Consider the following 13,532-nt stretch of genomic DNA (forward strand, 5'->3'; position numbering starts at 1 on the left):
GGGCCCCAGCCCTGCCCTTCCGTGCCTATAAAGGGCGGCGGAGCGGGGCTGCGCCACCTCTTCACTGCGCGCTCGGCGGCTTGGAGGCAGCAGGTAACGGGCGGGGGCGGCGGGAGATGCGCGGGGTGAGAGGGTGGCGGTGGGGGGTGGGCGTGTGAGATTTCCCCCTCCCCACATATACACACACCGCCCACTGGCGGGGGGGCGGCAGCCGGCGGCAGCCTCCGGGCGGAGCGGGGCCGCGTGGCGCCGGGGCCCGCGGGCACAAAGGCGGCGCGGCGCAAAATGGCGGGGGTGGCATGAGGGGGGAGATGGGGACGTGGGGGTGCGGGATGATCACCTGAGGAGGAGAAGGAGGAGATGGGGGCGGGTAGTTGTCGCGGGCTGTGGGGAGCAGGGGGGAGGAGGGGAGGGATGATGGCCCGGGGCGGGGGGATGATCGCCCGGGTGGGGGCGGGCTCGGAGCGCGGGTACCCCCTCGCCCACCCCCCTCGCGCCCCCTCAGCGAGGAGCGAGACGCTAACGGTGCCCGGGGCGCGCGCGGCCGCGGGGGGCGGTTGCGGCCGGTTCCCCTCAGCCCCTCAACGGCGGTTTCTGCCCGCAGGAACATCCCGAAGAAGCAAAGATGGTGAAAGTCGGAGTCAATGGGTGAGTACCGGGGTCAGTGGGGTGCGGAGGGACTGGGGATGGGGGGGGCAAGGTCGCCTCAAGGGCGCGGGGGAGGATTTGGGGGGGGGGCGCTTTGAGCCCTGCCGGTCCCCGCTCTGCCCCACCGGTCCCCGCTCCGCCGTCGTCCCCCGGGGCAAAGCGGTACCTGCTGAGTCACTTCCCTGCAGATTCGGGGTGACTCACCCCGGAAGGCGATGCCGCTGCTTGGCTGCCCCAATTTCCCCCCACGCATCCCCGGGGATCCCCGCAGCCTCCCACCGAAAAGTCGCCCGGTGGATCGTGTGTCGGTGACCGTCCCGGGGATGTGACCTTCTCGTGCCGGGCCGAGGAGTAACTGGATCCCCGGGGCCTCAGTAAATTTAGCACTTGACCTTTCCGGGGTGGGGGTCGCTCTTAATCTTTAACCAGGGTGCCTTGGCCTTTGGACAGGCTACAGGGCTCCCTCCTGCCCTGCTGGGCAGGGAGGAGCGGATGATCCCGAGGGAAGGCTGCCAAGGACTGCCTGCCATGCTCAGCCCAGTAGGTTCCCTGTTGTGCCTTCACACCCGTGTCCTCCTCTCTCTCCAGATTTGGCCGCATCGGCCGCCTGGTCACCCGGGCTGCCGTCCTTTCTGGCAAAGTCCAAGTGGTGGCCATCAACGATCCTTTCATTGATCTGAACTACATGGTGAGTTGCCTTGCAGTGCCCCCTCTGGGCCTTTCTGAGTAGGGCTTCTCTAGATCTGTTCTAGTAGCTTCCCAGGAAAAACGAGTGTTACAGGAGGATGGCAGCCCAGGTACCTGACCTTCCTCTCTCTCTCTCTCTTAGGTTTACATGTTCAAATATGACTCTACTCATGGTCACTTCAAGGGCACTGTCAAGGCTGAGAATGGCAAACTTGTGATTAACGGGAATGCTATCACTATCTTCCAGGAGTAAGTAATCTCTTTCCCTCTCACCCCTCTGGAGCATGAAAGTGTGTGTCTCGTGGAGCAGCTCTTACAGTTCTATCCCTCCTCAGGCGTGACCCCAGCAACATCAAGTGGGGAGATGCTGGTGCTGAATATGTTGTGGAGTCCACTGGTGTCTTCACCACCATGGATAAGGCCGGGGTAAGTATGCCACAGTGGCACATGAGAGAAGGGATATACAACCACTTTTGCCTGTGGGGCACGTTACCACGTACAGAATTGCTCAAGATGAGGCTGTAAGGGAGAAGAGGTGGTGAAGAAGCAAGCTTGGAGGGATCTTGAGTTATCTAATGTCTTACCTCTTCCTTTCCAGGCTCACCTGAAGGGTGGTGCCAAGCGTGTTATCATCTCTGCCCCCTCAGCTGATGCTCCCATGTTTGTGATGGGTGTCAACCATGAGAAGTACGACAAGTCTCTGAAAATTGTCAGGTAAGGAGAGAGGAAAATGTTTTCTGGCCTGGAGCTCTCGCCAGCTGCGTGGGGTCTCCTCTCACCTCTGGCTGATGTGCCTTTTTCTCTCTACCCCAGCAATGCTTCATGCACTACTAACTGCCTGGCACCCTTGGCCAAGGTCATCCATGACAACTTTGGCATCGTGGAGGGTCTTATGGTAGGTCTGCAGCTTGGTGCTGAGAACTCAGGGTGCCCTATCCACAGGTCCCCTCATATGAGAGGGAAAGCATCAGTAACTCCTTGTGTCCCCTGGGATGCTGTTTCTGGAGAGTACTGGCTGTGTTCTTACTCCTGTGCTCTTTTCTCAGACCACTGTTCATGCCATCACAGCCACACAGAAGACAGTGGATGGACCCTCTGGGAAGCTGTGGAGGGATGGCAGAGGTGCCGCTCAGAACATTATCCCAGCATCTACTGGAGCTGCTAAGGCTGTGGGAAAAGTCATTCCTGAGCTTAATGGGTGGGTGCCCCTTCTTGGTTATGAGTAGGAGGCAGAATATTCCTAGGGGAATGGAGGGCTGGCAGAGGGGTCCAGGTGCTATTTTTTGCTGACTCACTTCTCTCACAGGAAACTTACTGGAATGGCTTTCCGTGTGCCAACTCCTAATGTCTCTGTTGTGGACCTGACCTGCCGTCTGGAAAAACCAGTAAGTGTTGTGGGCAAGGTCCTAACAACCTTCAGATGGTGCCCCTTCTTCCTCTAAACTCCATCTTGCTCCTGGAATTGCTGTCTGTGTACCTGACTTTGTCCCTGAAGACTTGATCTTTGTGAAAATAGCACCTGCTGTGGTGCTCCCATGTGTTTTTCCTCCTTCCCCTGCCCCCGGCAAACACTTTGTGTGAGTTGGGACCTGACCATCTGTCTCTTCTCAGGCCAAGTATGATGACATTAAGCGGGTAGTGAAGGCTGCTGCCGATGGGCCCCTGAAGGGCATCCTGGCATACACAGAGGACCAGGTAAGGAGCTCCCAGTCTCCTGGCCTGTGGTTACGGTCACTTGCCTCATTTTTGACTGGCAGCAGCTTTGCTGGGATCTTGGGTAGCTGTGTGTTAAAATTTCCCCTCTGTTTCAGGTTGTCTCCTGTGACTTCAATGGTGACAGCCATTCCTCCACCTTTGATGCGGGTGCTGGCATTGCACTGAACGACCATTTTGTCAAGCTGGTTTCCTGGTAGGTGCAGCCTTGGTGAGGGCTGGCACAGGCAGGTTACAGAGTTGGGTCCTGTTGGTCACTGCTGGCATTCCAGGGGGATACACAGACCTGTGTGGAGTACAGTTGGCTCCAACTTGTAGCAGTCTCGATGGAGTGAGATTGCTTCTTTGCTGAAACAACTATAGCTTTCTCCTTCCCCTCTTGGACACGTGGGTGGGGTGCTCATTGCTTTCTTTACTGGAAGTGGATGGGAAGCTGCCTGGATCAGTTGTGTAGGATGGGGCAAGGGAGCTAGAAGAATGGAAGAAGGGATGCAAGGAATGGGTCAGCCCTGACAGCACTTATTTTCTGTCCCCAGGTATGATAACGAGTATGGATACAGCAACCGTGTTGTGGACTTGATGGTCCACATGGCATCCAAGGAGTGAGCCGAGCACACAAGCCCCCCTGCTGCCTAGGGAAGCAGGATTCTCCCTTGTTGGAGCCCCTGCCCTTCTTCACCACCGCTTAGCTCTGCATTCTGCAGTGAGAGGCCAGTTCTGTTCCCTTGTCTCCCCCACTCCTCCAACTTCTCCCCGAGCCTGGGGGAGGTGGAGAGGCTGATAGAAACTGATCTGTTTGTGTACCACCTTACATCAATAAAAGTTATCACCATCTGAAATGTCTTTTCTGTCTGTCAGTGGAAATAGAAGGGGGGTGTAATGAGCAGGTGCAGGTGCCTGTGTGGCACAGTCTCTGCTGCACGTGGCTGATGTGTGCAGCCTGGTGAGCTGCTTGTTCCACATGGGAGAGGCAAGGTTCCTGCCTGTGAGCCAAAATAAGGTGTGGTGCAAGGCTGTGCTCTCAAGACTGCCGTGTGGTAGAAAGGAACTCTGTGACTCCATCCACCTTCTGCCTCTGGATTTGCATGTCCGATGGGCGTATGCAGGATAAAGTACTGAGCAAGGTGACTTTGCACTTGGTTTAGTAAAGGGGCACAAGAAAAAGAAATCAATTCTCCTTCCCTTGCCTTAGTAGGGGACAAGGAAAATACTTCCTGGTGTTACAAGGAAGATATTTCATCTGCTTTTACCTTTTAAAATGAACTGGCTTTGCCTGAGAGGAAATGGCTGCCTTGGGACGTGTCGGAGGCCAGTGTCAGCATGGTGGTGGCTAGTCTTAATTCTGGCTTAATTCTGTGCGTAAGGAGGGGCAGTTGCAGTTAAGCTGCTGAGCAGCAAATCTCTGCAAGGTGAGTGTCAGCCCTCTGATTCCCTGTGTTACCTCTGGAAGCAGGAACACTGCCGGGCAGGGACGGAGCCTTCCGCGACCTGTGAGTGCTAGGACAGATAAGCGATGCACTGCACAAAATCACGTGGCCCTCCATTTTTAGCAGCTTAATTTAACATCTCAGGGCTGATGTGTTGTTCTCTCTTTGGCAGGCAGGGTTGGAGCTGTTGTGCGGACCCCGCTTTTAGATCCTGATCTGGATGCAGCAAGGACTTAGCTGGAGGACTTAAAACTCCCAGGATCAAGGTATGCTGGACATAGTTTCCTGGAGCCGCTTATCTCCAGTGGTTGAGCTGCGTAAAAATTAAATGTTTGCTGGACTAGAGGGCCATGACTCAAAGTTATGTTGCAAAGAGAAAAAAGTTAAATAACCTGCCTCCGGATAAGACCTGGGACTCTGAGCAGATCATTAGCCCTGGGACAGCAGGAATACCTGGCTTACCCCACAAATGGCCCTGTGGAAGCTTTAGGTAACTCTGGAGTTAAATGGGAGCTGCCTGATGCTGGGCTCACTGGGGGCAGCCCTCCCGTGGAGCTGGGTTTCTGCTGAGGAGAGGTGTAGCCTGCAGACTTGTCAAGCTTACAAATGAGTCTTGGGTTGGTCCCATCCTGTCCTTGATTGCTGTGCTTGGGTGCTTTGAATGGCTGTGCTGTGTGCATATTTGTGTGCGTGCCAGTCAGCGCCTTGCTTGATAATCTGGAAGCGCAGAGAGGCTACTGAAACACCTCGTGGGGGGGGGAGGGATGGATATGCCTGTTTTCCCATGTAAAACAAATATATTTTGAACAGGGTTAAAAGGTGGAACATTACTAAGAGTAACCTTTTTTTTCTCTAAAAAGCCTTATGTTTCCTAAGCAAGATAAGGGTGCCTGAAAATTCACATAGAGCAAAGAATTCTTGTTATTTAACAAGAGTGAGCTCTATCCAACCTGAGATCAAATTGCTGTGGGAATGAGCAAATTCATATAACCTGGGGGATGGGGGATGGGAGTATGTGCTCTCAGACCAACAATTGCTGGGAATGTCTTGAATAAAGGTTCACTGTGTTTCAAAATACTATTTCAACTAGTTTACAATCTTGCTTGAAATTCCTAGAAAAACGATAAAAGTATTCAGGCAAGGCGCAAGTCAGGAATCAGAGTCTTTAAAACACGGTTGGTCTTGTATGGAAACAGGGAGAACGAGTGTGGCAAACAAGTCGTGCAGCTTTTGGACTGCCTGGAGGGCTTGGTTTCCTCTCTCATATAACCTCCCTGAAAAGCACAGCGCTTCTCCAGAATCCTCATTTTGCATCCAGACACTGTGCTTACAACTGGCACCACAGCAAGGCCCCTCCGGGCAGATGGAAAAACTGGCTCAGTGGCCAGCCTGTCTGAGAACTGCAACCCTGACCTAAAAAAACTAAATATTTTTTTTTTTTAGTCAATCTGAAAAACTGACATATTACTGTGAATGGCATTGGGATAAAGGTGGGAGATCTGGTGTGGCAGCTGCTTCTGTCTCTGGAGAAGAGTTTTTTCCAAAGTAGGGGAGCTCTAGGTTTGTTCTTACAGCCTTTCTAAGGAGAACTGATAGAAATGCTCGGTGTAGCAAGGCAGGTGCTCAGGCAAACATAAGGAGGCTCTTGTTCAGCAAAGGAGTGAAAAGTGATCACACCACTTTGCTTGGACAAACCAACTCTGAAAGCAGCTAAGACATAATCTATCCTGATTTGTGAACACCTTGCAAGGGGAAGGCATAGAAGGACACAGATCCTGGCTGAAGGCTTGACTGCCTTCCTGGACAGGCCAGGCACTGTGCTGGGCCATCATGGGAGAGGGATGGACCTGGGATCCAGGTTCACTCCTTTGCAGGGCTGTGCTGACAGCTCTCTGATGGGCAGCCAACCATTTCTAGGGGTGGTAAGCTGTAACTTTTCAGTTTTAGGACAGCTAATGGTAATTAGCAGTGGTGTTATGGGAAAATTTAGTTTTATGGCAACTTTGAACATTTAGAGAAATTATTTTATACTTCATTAGCATTTGCACAGACTACCGCACATGCATTACTTCCCCAAGAAAGGGCTAGTTGTCCTCAGACCACCTTCTTGAGATGTCAGCATGAAACCTCAGCATTAAGGAAGATGCCATGTAGTGAAAATCAGCTTGAGCAGATGTGTAAACTAATTAAGCTCACTTGAAAAATCACAACAAAATGTAACAAAATGGCGAATGCGTAAGCACAGTAAAAAAAAGATCTTGGACGTTTTAAACATACTCTGTCCATTACTGAAGTAAATCAGTCTTAGAGCAAAGCAACTGACAAGATCAATGCAAGGAAGAGGAGATATAGATCTCCGATGGAAAGACTATGACACAAGGCATATATTGAACAGTGATAAAAGACACCTTAAACAATAATGTTCCAAACTCCTTCATAACAAATGCCATTCACAAAATGCAGGTTCATGACATAAACTCAGGGTATGCAAATACCCCTTGTGGGCTCCAGCAGTACTCACAGAATGCAGGCATTTCATCAAAAACAGGCTGCCTACCTTTGAGCAATCGTACTGTCTGCACACTGCAAAAACAAATAATTTGTTACGTACTCTTCTGAGCTGAATGCAATCTCTTACTCTAGGACAGCTGACTTACCTCCATATATTACCTTGCTATAGAAGTGTCATCTTCTCAAGGGAGTTATTCTCAATTAAATGTTCCTAGAAGGAACAGTAGTGCTAGGTTATACTTTACTGCATAAAATTTGAAAAGCCAGCCATCAAAAAGCGAAGCTGTAGTCAAATGAAAATAAAAGAAAATAACAGAAAAACTCATAAATACTAGAGAATGAAGCTTAAGAACCTAAAGAAAAAAAAAGGCAGATTTTTCAGGAGACTGTGACAAATAGAAAATACAAAAACCTTGTTCAATGCATCTTGGAGGCAAGAAAGCTGCCAAAAAGCCATAAGATGGTGTGGGAGTGATTAGGGAAGCTTAGGGCCATGACAGAAAAGTAAAGTTGATGTTTTGCCATCAGAGGAGCTTTGGGGTATTGCCAGACAAGAGATTTTCCTCGGCAGAGATGAGATGAAGCTGCAATTGCAAACCGAAGCATCACGACTTGAGAACATATCTGTGACACTAAAGGGCAGCACAGTACCAAGTGCCAGACTTGGATGGTCTCTAGCATGAAATGGATGAACAGGTAACTGGGCTGTAAGTAATTCACCACTCACCTCAACCCCCCACATGATGAAAAGCCACAGGATTTATGAAAAAACAGGCTGGAAAAACCTTTCAAACAACAGCCCTAGCATAGGGAAAATCACCTTCTGCAGGTTTTAAACCAGCAGCAAGGCTGGTGGTGACAGAGAGAAGGTATGAGTGTCCAGCATCTGAGGACATCTGCCCCACCATTCAGCACCTTCAGAACAATTTGGAGCGTGGGGTACCAAGGTCTGTTGATTATGCAAAATGATCCAAAAGGCTGAATACTGAATCAACCTGTGGAAAGGTGCAGAAGGATCTTGGGACTGAGTGACTGGGTTATTAAAATGATAGGCAAAATTCAAGGTTGCTAAATGAGAAATAATACATGTACTGGGGGGAGGGGACACAACTCTTAACGTTGTGGGTCTCAAAGCCTTTCTTTAACATTGCCCAAACCTCCACCAAACAAGCGAGCAACCTTTGTTGACCTTGCCCTGAGTCCTGGGACAGAAACAAAAAAGTGGTTTGTAATCTCCAGCTTTTTAGTTGCCAAGTTGGATAGTGGTTTAGGTGCTGGACCCAAAGCACCAAATTTCAGATGGCCTCCAGCTTCCCATCTCCTCAGACTCCTAGTATGCCTTTATCAGCCTGACTAAACTGCCCTATAGAATGTCATCGTGCACTGACTTTAGGCACTGTGCAAAAATGCTCACTGGTCTTTTTCTTAAGGAGCAAAATAACTAAACTTTCCACTCTTGAAACATATTTTTTTCCAGTCTGGAATCACAGTTAGGAGTCTTTATCTATTCCAGTTTCTGATGCAAAGCAGGACAAAGCACACCAATGTCACATGTGGATAAAAGATGTTTAAAAATGCCATCTGCTTCAGCACCTGGCTGAGAACTTGCATAAGGTTGTGAATCCTGCTCCCTAAGTCTTTCCAACTTTCCCGTTGTCACAAGGAAGGTTAGTCACCAATATTTCTTGCTCATAGATGTATCTATGCGTGGCTGTATATGTATGGCAACAGAATGTATTTTGACTCTATTCAAAACCACGCTGTAATGCCTCTTGGCATTTTTGAGTGAGATATTTATTCTTTTTAAGAGCCTATCATTTCTAGATATCAAGAATGGTCTCAGTTTTGTCTGTCAATTCCTTCTCCTTCTATAAATGTGTGTAGATCTTTTTTCCATTCCTTTGCGATGTCTCCCCTCCTCCCCCCTCCACTGGTTTCTCATTGGCTTTTGGACGTGGCCTGTCAGACTAATCACTGACGTCATTTGTTCACCCGTCCACCCAGGCTTTTCTTTAAATGTCTTCCCCGATGCATTTAAAAACTGACCTCAGCAAACCATGGATTTCAGCAGCCACTGCTTTTTTTCTCACCGTGGGGGTTACCGTGCTTTGCAAAACACCGTTTGCAGGAACACAGTGATGGCTCCACGCTTTATTTTCTGCATCACTCACTCCATCTCCCCAGGCAGCCTCAGGCTTTGAGCAGTGGCTTGTTCATCACTACAGCACCCCACGCACCTCTCCACATTAGCGTGCTCTAGGTCATCTGTGCCTGGAAATGTAGCAGTGTTCATTTGGAGAAGATCCTGTCAAGGATCTTCCTTATTTGCTGATGGCCTGAAAAGTGCTTCATCATTTCCTTCTGACCACATTCTCCTCTTTTCATAGACCAAACAGACTTATCTGGTGAGTACTTCTCTTTTTTTTGCCTTGTTTTGATTTTTCCCCCCCAATTTCAGCCAAGAAGAAAATATTACTGTTAGGATTGATTTTTCTTTAAATATAAATAGAACAACTTGTTAGTGTCCTTAGACATCCAGCTATTGTTATTTTTTTCTGAGGTGATGTGAGTAGCTGAAGACCTTTTTATACAGCTGAATTATTTGCCTACCCACAGTTGCTGTAGTTGTTACGACGTTTATTTTTGTTAATTTGGGTCAGGCTTTATAATTAGTTTTATTAGTTATTCTTATTTCTAAGTACCTTTTTCACAAGGCCACTTATTCCAGGAAGCAGTTCACTGAAAGCTAGCTTCTCATGTGTACTAAATCACAGCTTTTTGAAAAGCTGGGAAAACTCTGCTCTTTTCAAAGATCTCTCACTCCTTTCACTCAAAGAAAAAGCTACACAACACCATGCAGTTCTCTGCTGACATTTTTGTCCTGGCTGATATCTCAGTTTGTTTCTTGGTTGATGCCTTGTCCTTAGGCAACCATCAACCTTAACCCAATTTTCATCTGTCATGAGGACATCTAAAATCATTGCCTTACTTGGACATGCCATCATTTGTAAACTGATGAGAAACTCTCCCTGGCACAGCATATTCTTTGGTATCACCAGCCAAAGTCTCCCATGACAATGTAATTTTCCTTTTCACACAAAGCAGAGACATTAAATGTTTTTTGGAGGGATTCAGGAGTATATAAAAGACCCTTCAATGCCTTGATGAAATTGTGTCAGAGCATGTTACTTGGCTATCAGCTCTAGAGTGAATGTGATTTTTTAACACAGCTTGTAAACCCAATTCACAGTTGCTCTTGCCTATTTGCCTGTTACCCAAATGGGTTAGACTGAGCTAGCAGTTCTACCATGTGATTGTGAACATTAAAAATACCAATTAACTACATTTCCTCCTACCCTGAGAATCCCTGTTTCCTCTTGCACTTTGCCCAGATGCAGTCTGCTGTTGGGAGCTGAAAATGTTGCCTCTTCCCATCTGTGGTGATATTGGTCCAGCTTGATCACGATGCCTTTTGATGGCTGCTTGAGCTCCTTTTCCATAGTGTTACCTTAGTACCCAGCTCTTACATCTTCTCTCCAAGCTATGACATCTATATCCCCCCCACCAGAGGACCTACTGCATCCTCTCCTTGCTCTGTCTCAAGGGAAAGTGAAAAAATTTTAAAAATTCATATTCAAAACATTTCTCACATTCTCATACATCCATTGGAAGATTAAGCTACGACTGGGCTTCCCTAAAGCTGCCTGCAGCCCTTCCAGTTCTCCATGCTGTCTTACTATCACTCCCAGCATTAATCACCATGTGTAGGGGCTTGCCAGACATTTTCAGGAGCCTGTCCATGCATCATCCAGGTGGATCTCCAACGAGGCAGCACTCCACTGTATTCTGCATTAATTCTGACTTCTCTTGAAAGGAGGTTTCTTACCTGTAGCCAGAGTATTTCATATACTTGATCATCACGTGCAAGTTCTGGGACACCCTGTGCCACAGGTACCTGAGACAGCAACAACCATAAATGTATAAAGAGCATGGCCAAAAGTACAAGGCTTAGGAAAGTCCATCTCCCAGCTCAGATCTAGAAACAAGAAAAACTTTCTATGAAGCTTTGACCTCTCCTGACTCTTGGCTAAGAAACAAGATGAACAGGTTAGCAGGGAATCAGAAGTTGTTCCGGGGAAGGCAGTCAGCATCACATTTAGGTCCGTCTAAGGAATCCCGATATGAGGAAAAGCTAATTCACACAAAGGCAAGTCACGCAGGATAAGTGACAAAGCACCCTCAGCAGAAGGGTGCTGGGTGGAAAATACAGGACCTTAACTGACTCAACAGACAAGTCAGACTCTTTCAGTGATATGATCTAAAATAGATCAGACCCAGGAATGAGTGAAGGGATGGCACAGGCTCACTTAACACAGGGAAGAAGATCTGGGCTACTAAGCAGTTAGGTTGACTGAACCCTCTCTAAAGCCAGTAAGAACCATCCCACACTCACGCAGTGAGGCACAAGGAAAGTGATGCTCCCCACCTTCTGTGTGGGAAATTCTGCTAGTATTCATCAAGAAACTCAGTGGGCCTGGTCAGAATCCCAGAATAGGTAAGGCTGGAAGGGACTACAGTGGATCATCTGGTCCAACCTCCCTGCTCAAGCAGGGTCATCCCTCGCACATGGCGCAGGATTGCACACAGATGGTTCCTGAATATCTCCAGTGAGGAAGACTCTACAACTTCTCTGGGCAACCTGTTTCAGTGCTTGGTCACCTGCACAGTAAAGTTCTTCCTTCGTTCAAGTAGAACTTCCTGTGTTCCAGTTTCTGCCCCTTGCCTCTTCTCCTATTGCATCACCAAACAGAGCCTGGCTCCTTCCTCTTGACACTCTCCCTTCAGATACTTGTACACATCGATGAGGTCCCCTCTCAGTCGGCTCTTCTTCAAGCTGAACAGGCCCAGCTCCCTCAGCCTTTCCTTGTGAGCTGCTTCCTCACCTCATGATCTTTGTTGCCCTCCACTGGACCTGTCCAGGAGCTCCATATCTCTCTTGCACTAATAAGACCAGAACTGGACACAGCCCTCCAGATGCACCTTGCTAGGGCTGAGTACAGGGGCAGGATCACCTCACTCGACCTGCTGGCAATGTTCTTCCTAATGCACCCCAGGACACCATTGTCCTGCTTGGCCACAAGGGCACACTGCTGCCTCATGGACAGCTTGTTGTCCACCAGACTTCCAGGGCCTTCTCCACAGAGCTGCTTTCCAGAAAGTTGGCCCCCAGCCTGTACTGGGGAGTAACGTGGAGTTATTATTCTCCCGGTGCAGGACCCTGCATTTGCCTTTGTTGAATTTCAGATGGTTCCTCTCTGCCCAACCCTCCAGCCTGTTGAAGTCCTCCTCCCAGCTATGTCTTCAGTGAACTTGCTGAGGAGGCCCCATTTACCGTTTGTTGTTAATGGATTTGAAGAAGCCCTTCTTACTGTCCTTCACATCCTTGGCCAAATTTAGTTCCAGATGGGCCTTGGCCTTTCTCATCTCATTTCTACACACTCTGACAACATCCCTATATTTGTTCCAAGTAGCCTTTTCCTGATTCCACCTCCTGTGTATCTACTGCTAGTGCTTGAGTATTGACAGGAGTTCCTTGTTCATCAGCAGTTCTCTTGCCACTTTTACTCAATTTCTTGCTCATGGGGATGCACCGTGCTTGGGCCTGGAGGAAGCAGTGCTTGAATACTGACCAGCTAAATTGGAAACCTTTTCTGTGAAGGGCCCATTCCCATACAATTCTTCCAAGGAGGTTCCTGAAGAGGCTAAAATTAGCTCAGAGCCACCCTGAAGACTGTGTGTCCAAAGACCATCGCTCACCTTTCAGATGTGTCCTAGGGGACATCACCAGGGAAAGGGTAGGGGAGGTGACTCTAATGCCACAGGATCAGAAAGGCATCCAGCAGGGAGCCACAGCTCACTTCTGGAGCATGCCTGGCACTGCCTGCTGAAGGCCCTTGCTAGGAGACTGATCTCAGCATGGGGAGCATGGAGTACAGTACATGGAGTGCAGAGAACTGCACCTCTCACTCCAGCTCAAAGGCTGATTGTGTCCCTCAGCTCCTCATGGAGGCAGGATGCTCAAAAGTGGGTTTGTCCCAGCCCAGGGACAGCATTTGCCTCAAAGGAGGGGTTTTGTGCCACACCTGCAGCTGATATAAAAGTTGTGCCTGTCCTCACCTAGGCACAGCAGTCCAAATGTTGGGGAGGGAGAAGCCAGAGTAACCACTAGCATATTTCCAGACTGCCCAAGTCTCCGCCAACATGGACTTCTGAGGGGTGGGGAAGCTGATGAACCGGTCTGTGTAAATGTTCAGTGGGAGGACCTCATTGCCAATCCAGAGACTCAATCCTAAAAGGATAGTCTTGGACAAATGTTCATGGAGGTCACCAGTCAGCAGCCACAGCCCCAAGCTGGATGTTGACAGAAGGACTGCCCGGATGCATCCTGCTATGGAATCCCATTCAGTCCATGCTTGGACAATACTTGGGCATTAAACATCCACATTAATGCATGGACACCAAGTGAGACAGGAATTGATATTGCTT

General features: G+C 48.9%; 1 protein-coding gene across 1 annotated transcript; it reads left to right on the forward strand.

Annotated features, from left to right (window-relative positions):
• Nucleotides 1–3,887, forward strand: GAPDH (glyceraldehyde-3-phosphate dehydrogenase). The gene is made up of 12 exons (XM_017814657.1): nucleotides 1–93; nucleotides 605–648; nucleotides 1,237–1,336; nucleotides 1,478–1,584; nucleotides 1,671–1,761; nucleotides 1,934–2,049; nucleotides 2,149–2,230; nucleotides 2,382–2,533; nucleotides 2,642–2,720; nucleotides 2,947–3,030; nucleotides 3,147–3,244; nucleotides 3,585–3,887. The coding sequence occupies exons 2-12, from the start codon at nucleotides 626–628 to the stop codon at nucleotides 3,652–3,654; spliced, it is 1,002 nt and encodes a 333-aa protein (XP_017670146.1). The 5' UTR covers nucleotides 1–93; nucleotides 605–625; the 3' UTR covers nucleotides 3,655–3,887.
• The last annotated feature ends 9,645 nt before the right edge of the window (nucleotides 3,888–13,532 follow it).

The sequence above is a fragment of the Lepidothrix coronata genome, unplaced genomic scaffold (assembly GCF_001604755.1).
Source record: "Lepidothrix coronata isolate B3197 unplaced genomic scaffold, Lepidothrix_coronata-1.0 Scaffold46, whole genome shotgun sequence".
Lineage (NCBI taxonomy): Eukaryota > Metazoa > Chordata > Aves > Passeriformes > Pipridae > Lepidothrix > Lepidothrix coronata.

Coding starts and splice junctions, on each gene's coding strand:
- GAPDH (XM_017814657.1), top strand. CDS start 626: ATGGTGAAAGTCGGAGTCAATGG. Junction 1,762..1,933: donor CCACCATGGATAAGGCCGGG/GTAAGTATGCCA, acceptor CTTCCTTTCCAG/GCTCACCTGAAGGGTGGTGC. Junction 3,031..3,146: donor TGGCATACACAGAGGACCAG/GTAAGGAGCTCC, acceptor CCTCTGTTTCAG/GTTGTCTCCTGTGACTTCAA.